The 9,120-nt window shown below is 36.9% G+C and overlaps 1 protein-coding gene across 1 annotated transcript in view; it reads right to left on the bottom strand.

The window, feature by feature from the left end:
* Positions 1–9,120, bottom strand: part of SENP7 (SUMO1/sentrin specific peptidase 7) — a 164,505-nt gene that overhangs the window by 26,000 nt on the left and 129,385 nt on the right. Inside the window, exons 10-11 of the mRNA XM_012652811.1 lie at positions 4,874–4,907; positions 1,346–1,525 (exon numbers count right to left, since the gene is read on the bottom strand). Coding sequence (XP_012508265.1) covers positions 1,346–1,525; positions 4,874–4,907 — 214 coding nt within the window. The remainder of the gene's footprint in view (positions 1–1,345; positions 1,526–4,873; positions 4,908–9,120) is intronic.

Consider the following 9,120-nt stretch of genomic DNA (forward strand, 5'->3'; position numbering starts at 1 on the left):
TTTAAGTAAGTGCTAGTAAACATTTGTTAATTAATGTATAAATGAATAAATGAATGAATTATAATTAGGCAATTATTTTTCTCTAGTCTCCTCCATTGATCAAATCTATCAACTAAGAAAGTATTCCAATTAAATACCTCCTACATTTTCTTTCCTCAACCATTTCAATGTTGGTCTCAAAAGACATTCTCTCCCCCCATAATGATTATAAATGGCTCTTTATATTTTCTCTAACTTCTTTGCTATTTAATCATAAATTTTCCTATTGGAAATAATTAGGATAAGAAAATAACTAATTTTAAAAGTATAAAATTTAGTTCATTACTTAACATTTTTAATGTGCAAGAGAGTAAAAAGAGAAGGCAGAGAGATCAAAGAGGTGAGAAAGGGCCAGGCATAGTGGCTCATGTCTATAATCCTAGCACTTTGGGAGGCTGAGGCAGGAGGATGGCTTGAGGCCAGGAGTACAAGACCACTCTGAGCAAGAGAGAGACCAGCCTGCACAAGAGCGACACCCCAACTCTACAAAACAGAGAAAAATCAGCCAGGTGTGGTGGCATGTGCCTGTAGTCCCAGTTACATGGGGCTGAGGCAGGAGGACAGCTTGAGCCTAGGAGTTTAAGGTTGCAGTGAGCTATGATGACACGGCTGCACTCTAGCAGAGGGGACAGAGTAAGACCTTGTCTCAAAAAAGAAAAAAAAGAGGTGAGAAAAAACCTTACTAATTTGATTTACCCAATTCTAAACCAAATTCTTTTAGGATATGGAAATTAAAGTTGGGAAATACCTTAAGATACATATTACGTAGATAAGTATTATGGGCATATACAGAAAATTATTCAACCCAGTCTTAGAGTAATGATATATAAAGTAAACTGGATTTTGTTTTTTTAGATACTAAAGAAAATGTTGAAAGTAAAAAGTTCTGTATTTTATTTAACTTTGTTAGTAATTAACTCTGTCACAGTTCATTATGAAACAATAGCAAGAAATTCATAAGAAAGTCAAGGATGACAACTCACTAAAAGATAAGGCGTTCCTTTTTTTTTTTTTACAGTATAGAAACTTTTTATATTCAAGGTAAACAACATTTAAGATTTTTTTAAGGTATTCTTTTTATTTTAGAAGATAATTTCACTTGGTTGAATAAAATTATTGGGAGAAATTAAGCAAATAAAATCATTTATCTTACATAATTTTAAGGGATAAAATTTTTCTAATTCGATGAAATTAATTTCAATTCACTGAAATAATTACATTGTAATTAAATTATTTTAGCAGAAAACTATTTTATTTATCAGACTTGTCAGGTTTTTCTGAAATTCAGAAATCATTTTATACTCACATTGCTGACCTAATGTAGAGTTTTCTAATTGGGCCTGAATTTCTTGAAGATAATTTGAAGAGACCCAGAGGAAAAGGATAGCATGACTCCTTTTACTGTGATCATCATCCATACTTTTCCATAATCCAAACCTCTTTAAATGTGTGGTATCCACTAGCAATGAAACCTCATTCAGGGACACTGAAACAAAGATAACAATTTAAAAATTAATCTATTTAACAATACAGCACTTAAGCACTATATGACACTTCTTAATACATTATATTTTTTAAAAAAGAATTATATACAAAGTTTTTCAAAAATATATTTCCAGTGTACTTCACTAAACTTAGGTAAGATACCCCAAGCAGTATTATTACAGTAAAAAAAAAAAAAAAATCACATTATGATTAGGAACAGCTAAGTAATTATTATTAATAAATGATAATTAGAGATTTAGTCTCTCATACTGTATGATTTCAGTTATATCCAGAAAAGATAAATTTGAGATTAAATATCCATAGTATAAAAACCTTGTCCAGAAAGATTTCTCACTAGGAATTTTGAAATCATTAGCAAAAAGAAAAAAAAGTCTACCAATGCAGAAAATTAAGTATAGTATACCTTTGAAAATTATATATTTCCATTTTTTCTATCTTGATCAATACTATAAACCAAGACTCCAAATGTTATCATAAGCCAATTTCTGCCCCTCTTTCTTCTCCCAAAACATCTGCATTCCACTATACAGATAAGCCACTACCAAAAGATTCTCAATAATAATACGAGGTTCTAAATGGTTTAAGAAGACATTCTTTTAAAATTCTTACAGATTTTATTTCTCAAAATTCCTGGGTAATCATTCTAAGGTATTAGTCCTTCTCCCTCTTAGTGAGCTAAAGGAATCTCCTCCGACGACGACTTTTTTTTTTTTTTCAATTAAAAGAAACAGAAAACTGGTTTAAAGAAGTCCCGAAGGTCATCTAGTTCAACTTTAAGAAAGCAAGCAGCTAAACTGGGAATGCAAATATCAGTTAAGTATAAGCCCAAGATAGGTGCCTATTTGAAACAAATCTCTTAGTACTCCTTCCTGCATAATCTCCTGGCACTTTGCTATTCAAAGAGAGGTCCTTAGCCTGTGACATTGGCATTACCTGGAAGTTTGTTAGAAATGCAGAGTAACAGGCCCCACACTAAATCTACTGAATTAGAATCTCAAAGTAACAGCCCACCTCTACCCCTAGGATTCATACGAACATTAAAGTATAAAAATCGTTTTACATTGGGTATTCAAATACTTAATTAACCAGTCATCTTAATGTTCCCAAACCAGCCATTCTATTCTTCCTACTTTAACTTTCCCAATCTGAAAACTGACAGTAAAACTGGCAGCAAAAACAAACAGATTAAATTAAAATGGGGTGAGAATCCTCAGAAAAATCTGCTCAGCATTTCCTCCTCATGCAGCTCACAGCACCGTAGGTATATTTGATACTATTTCTCTGAAATCTACACAACTACTACCAAACTAATTGTTCCAGGCTTTTAGAATCGAAGGCTAAATTTTCTTTAGAAAGATTGCTTTAAAGTTCCTCTTTTTTAAAAAAAAGGGATTTAATACCATCATGAGAAAAATTTACACCTCATTACCAAATTTTCCCCCAATATGTGCTCAATTCTGTTACAGGGATACAGCACAGATGCTGAAAATGGGAGTTGCCTACCCACTTTTCCATTTCTTCTTATTCCTTAACAATAGAACCCTAATTTTACTGAGAGAAGCAAGATACTCAGCTTTTAAGAAGAACTCTGTTTCCTAGCTTCCTTGCAAATAGGTGAGTGGTCATATGACTGGTTAGTTAATAAAACCTAAGTTGAGGAAGTCGGGCAGCATGCACATCCAAGAAGTCTCCTTCAAAGGGTAAGAGATAGGTAGCATGTGATATTGCCACCATTTCCCCCTTCCTCCTCCCTATGCCTGAAATGCTAACATGATAATGGAGTATAAGCAGCCAAAATGGCCATGAGATAAACTTGAGGATGTAAGTTATGTGGTAGGATGACAGAGTAGAAAACTAAAAGAGCCTGGGCCCCTCATGACCAAGGAAACACCATACTAGTTCAGCCTGCCTCTAGATTTCTTCTATGTGAAGGAAAAATAAACTATTTTCTTTAAGTCATTGTTACTAACAGCCAAACATAATTAATAGCTAAAATATAAATTTGAAAAATCAATATTTTCCCTCAGTTGCATGGAAAAAGAATAAACATTTAGACCTCTAGGTTCTCATCTATAAAACCTTTTATATGCATGCCTTGCTTTAAAAACACTTTGCATATGGAAATATGGACAGGACTGGGGAAGAAGACTAATATTGTCTTCTTCCATGATGAAACTGTAAGCCTATTATCACTGAAAAGACTATTTTTCCAAAATTTGTAATTAAAATTGCCTTTTAAAAATCATATGTGATAAAAAATCATAAATAAGCAATGTCTGAAACAAAGTACAAACTATTAACTATGAAAACCTAAAATATTATTTTTGACATCTCTATCACAAGAATTTGAGAGGTAGCTCTGTTACCCAGGTCTTTAACTATAAATTATATATAGCATTATTTTTTCTGAAATTATTCCTTTTAAAATCACGTCTTTTTGTTTCTTCTAAATAGCTAATATTATATTATTCCTTAATAATTTATTGATATTTACTAATTAGAACTATCAATATACTTACTCTGTGCTTTATATAGTCTTACCTAAAGTGGCAATCTAATTATTAGAATCATTATCATAACTTAATTTTGGATTCTGTACATGAGGTATCTGCGGAATCCAATCAAAGTCACGTTGATCACATCTGCAGTCTTGGAACAAAAGCCTCCTTTTCTCTAGTTCATAGCTAAAGTGCTATTTGTGTGTTTTTCTTCCTTGTTCTTTTTATAATCCATTATCTAAAGAGATTATACTCTTGCTTATTATTTGTTTTCTTGCTGTCATTATTCTGGAAGATTTTTAGTTGAAGAAAGAATAAAAAAATGGTCTGAGTCTTGTGTAAACTGCATGTACATTTTCCAATCTACTTTGCCTTACTCAGATAAGAAATGATATAAAAACCTGTCTTAACCTCTACGTTAAAACATTTTATGTGTTTGTGTGCAATATTAAACATTTTTCTTATGCTTCTTTCCTTATAGTTCCTATTTTCATCCATTTTTATATATACCAAAATATTCTTGCTATGTTTCAAAACTTTATTTCTGTTAATCTGAAGAAATCATCATGAGTCCTTTGATATTGTTTGACTTGGAGTGATCAACACAACATTCTGTTATAAACATTTTATTCTATTATAAAACATTTTAACTCCCTTTGGAGCTGCTACAAAATGTTAAGTTAAGGTGAAACATTATTAAACTTAGTTTTACTTAAATTCTAAACTGAAAAAAAGTTATGGAAAACTGGTTGCAAAAGGATTTCAGAATTTTTGCTGATCAATTATTTTACACTCAAAATTACAATGAAAAGGCAAGAATGATAACTTACCTTGAAATGGGATCTTAACATACTTTGTTGTAAACTAAAGAAAAAAATCAAAAAGCAAAAAATGAGTTACCATTCAAAATGCATTACTATTCAAATTTTTACTTTATTTTTCAAACCATAATCACATATTCAAAGTCTACACTAAAAGTGTTCAAGCCCTTTTATCAATAAATCAAGAAAATGTTTCACTATAAAGATTTAGTTTTATGGAAGTTTAAGAATCCCATGCAATTAATTTCTCTATATGCTCATTTACAAAAACCAGTAAGACTTTATTTAATATATTTTTCAAAAATGTTTCCTGAAAATGTAAAGGAAAAAAAGACAAAGTCTGATATGTATATAGCTGTTGTGAAAAGAAAAAAAAAAAAAAAAAGACAAAGTTAAATATATTTTTCAAAAATGTTTCCTGAAAATGTAAAGGAAAAAAAGACAAAGTCTGATATGTATATAGCTGTTGTGAAAAGAAAAAAAAAAAAAAAAAGACAAAGTTAAAACTGCCAAGAGACCCATAAGTAACAGTGACTCTGGTAAATATACCAGAGTCAAAACAGAGTTTGATGCTTGGCTTTACTGACTCAGCAGCACATGACCATTTTCTCAGGGATGAACTTAAACTAACCAAACTCACAAAAGACTACAGAAGAAACCAAAACACCAACGTGCTAAATTGTTTATAATGAGCAATTAAAACTGTCAAAAGACTTAACTTGTGGCCCACCTGGTATGCACATTCTGTTTCTGTAGAAAAACTAATTATGATTAAAAAGTTGCTTTTACCACATGAAAGCAGGACTAGAAAAATCAGTTGTTTAATGTGAAGTGGCTACAAAAGACCCAACTTCACAACAGTGACGGACTTTTCAAAATGAATAACATAAATTAAGTCCTGAAGCCAGAACACTCTCTCTCCTGGATGACTTTTGGATGGGTGCCACCAACTCTTTCATCCCTAACATTCATCTTTTTTCGTTTCATGTTATGAACTCCCTTCTGACTGAGGCTTTTGCTCTTTCTGCTCCTCCTGTCTTAGGAAATTTATTTTCTCTAGGTATCTTTCATATATATTTGACCTCCTTAAGTCTTGATTTGGTAATAAATTCTCAAGAGTTGTTTGTGGAGCACCTGGCTAAGTCTTGCATGTACAATCTAAAACAGACTTATGCTTGGACGTTTGTTTTTCCATTAATGCCAAATGAATCTGTGCCTATTTATTTTTTGTTTTCCCTTTTGATCAATACAATTACAAATAAATACATGTATTTTAATAAATGAATTGATCATATCAGAGGTATAGTCTATGAGCACAAAACAAAATCAAAACTGTCTTGGTACATATCAGTAGAAAACACTGTTCAGTAAAATCACAGGTTTATTATGACTCCATTTATTTTTCCAATTTAAAAATTATTTTATATCGTGTCTTCACAAAGTATACCACTCACATTTCCTAGGGTAAGTCAGCAAAATGTGAGGCAAAAGGGCATATTAACTGATCTTGGAGTTAAAATTCTGCTCTATCTGTACCACTTATACAAATAGTAACTAGGTAAACTCAGGTAACTTACAGAACCTCTCTGAGCTTTAGTAAGACCCTTAATCAAGGGTAGCTATTATCATTAGACACTAGCGTTTGATTAAGAATGTTACTAGTTTATTTTTAATTTAATTTTATTTTTTTTGAGACAGAGTCTCCCTCTGTTGCCCAGGCTAGAGTTCCACGGTGTCAGCCTATCTCACAGCAACCTCAAACCCCTGGGCTCAAGCAATCCTCCTGCTTCAGCCTCCCAAATAGCTGGAACTACAGGCACGTACCACCATGCCTGGCTAATTTTTTCTATTTTTAGTAAAGACAGGTCTCTCTCTTGCTCAGGCTGGTCCCAAATTCCTGAGCTCAAGCAATCGTCCCGCCTTGGCCTCCCAGAATACTAGGAATACAGGCATGAGGCACTGTACCTGGCCTACCTAGTTTAATTTAATCAAATATACTTTATTATTCTGTCACTTTCACATGACTACCATCTATATTTAATGTATATTTTTGCTTCCCAAATTCTGTTGTGTATCACTAGGTCTTTAATATCACAAAATACATCTTGGAAAATGTAAATAACTAGTCATAGAAAATAAATAAAAAGGATGTTTGCTTTTCAGAGTTTATACAGCCACTACTACAAAATTATGAGGTAGAAGTAGCGCATCTATATGTCTGTAGCCTCCACTTTCTATACTATACTCTCATTCCCCAACCGCCCCCCAAGTACTCTGGTCCTATCAAACTTTTCTACTTGGCAAGGATCTGGTATTCATTTACACCTTTGAAGGATGACTAAACCAACATGTTACCACACCAGAGTTAAAACCCTATTCCCAGCAAAAATTTAACATTTAGTTAAGAAAGTAAGAACAATGTTTTTGCAGCAGTAAGGTAAACCTAGTTCTCTGAAATCATAATATATCTATTTAAACTTAGGAATAAAGTTAACCATAATAGCTATTTTATAATTTCTTACAATAGCTAGTACAGTTCTCCGAATATAGCATAAATATTTTCCTACAATCAACAAAGATTTTATAATAAAAAAGAAAATGCTGAGGTGAGGGGCCAAGATGGCGGCCTAGAAGCAGCCAGCACATGCTGCTCTCACAGAGAGGATCAAAAGCAGGTGAGCAGACACTCACCTTCAGGGGTACTGTCTGGGAGAGAGCATTGGGAATCAACCAAGCAGCAGCAGGAGGCACTGAAAGCAAAGAAGACGGAAGAGGGAGGCCCACTCTGCTGGATCAGAGGTACTGGAGGAAGCACCTGCAGGTGGGGAGGCGGCAGGCAAGAGAGCCCTGGGGAGCCATGCTCTCCTCACAGACATTGTAACCTGAGCTGCAGGAAGGCCCCTTCACCCACCCTGCCCTTCCACCCCACCACAGGTTCCCAGATGGGTGCGAGAACTGCCTACATGCTGGAAAGCAGCTCTGCAGCTCTGCTTCCCAGAGAAGGCACACATGGATTTCGCTGGCTTCCGACCCCTGGGCGCTGCAGCTTGTGCAATTCTGAGAGCCCAGGTACAGAATGCTGCATAAACCTAGAGGCCTGAACCGTTGCTGTTGCCTCCTCATTGCCAATGCCAGGCCAGGGAGGAAGTGGGTAGGCTGGGTGATCTCACACACCCTGGGAACAAGCGCCATACACCGCTGCTGTCACCGCTGCAGGGGGACCAGGTGGAGCAAGCGCCCACGGCCACCCACAGCAGCTACTGCTGCTGCTGCCTGGGTAGCCCCGCACAGTCACTGCCACTGCCACTGCCACCACGCGGTGGGTGGGGGAGCGGGCGCGGAGGAGAGAGTGACCGAGGAAGAGCAAGCACCCAAAGTTACCTGTACTAGCTGCTACCAGCCGGGTAGCACTATCCAGTCACCACCCCGGCCACAGCCACCCTGGCCTCCTCGGCCACCAGGGTATCAGGGCAGAGGATATGCCCATTACTGCCTGCTCCTATAGCCGCCCCCTAGATAGCCTGCTCAGCGACCACCAACTGCCGCTGCCACCTGGAGACCCAGGCAGAACTAAAACCCAAGGCCCTGCACAACTACCGCTACCTATGTAGCCCCGCCCGCCCTCCATCGCCACAGCTGCCATTGAGGGACCCGGGCAGGAGCAAACCCCTAGGGCCACCCGGCTCCACTGCCACTGCGGAGGGGGAATCGCCCCACCCCCACTCAAGCTGTCAGCAACAGCCTGGGGACCAACCCATCCCCCCAAAAGGACATCCCTCATCACCTGCTTGGACTGTGATCAACACAGGGGAACAGGAAAACACAGAAGAGCAGCAGTATTTACAGGCTCACAGTGCTTCTGCCCCTCTCCTGCCTGATCAACTTTCCTGAGTGAGACCAAAACAGGCCATCCGGGGGCCTGGGAGCTGGGGGTTACATAACCTAGTCTACCACCACTGGCACCTGAACACCCTCCCAAGAGTCTGAGTTCTAAGTGACCCGAATTGCCAGCAAAAACAAGGTGGGTACCTAACAGCACAAGCTGGAGGGCACTATACCTCTTCCTCCTTTACTGAGCAAAAGAGTTGCCAAAAGAGAATAGATGTACTGCTAAGCTACCTGTTTTACACTGAGAGAAGAAATTCCAGATGACAAGGAATGAGCATGAGAATTCCAGCAACATGAAAAAACAAGGTGGTTTATGGCCGGGCGTGGTGGCTCACGCCTGTAATCCTAGCTCTCTGGGAGGCCGAGGC

This window comes from Propithecus coquereli, unplaced genomic scaffold (genome assembly GCF_000956105.1).
Source record: "Propithecus coquereli isolate 6110/MARCELLA unplaced genomic scaffold, Pcoq_1.0 Scaffold40, whole genome shotgun sequence".
Classification (NCBI taxonomy): domain Eukaryota; kingdom Metazoa; phylum Chordata; class Mammalia; order Primates; family Indriidae; genus Propithecus; species Propithecus coquereli.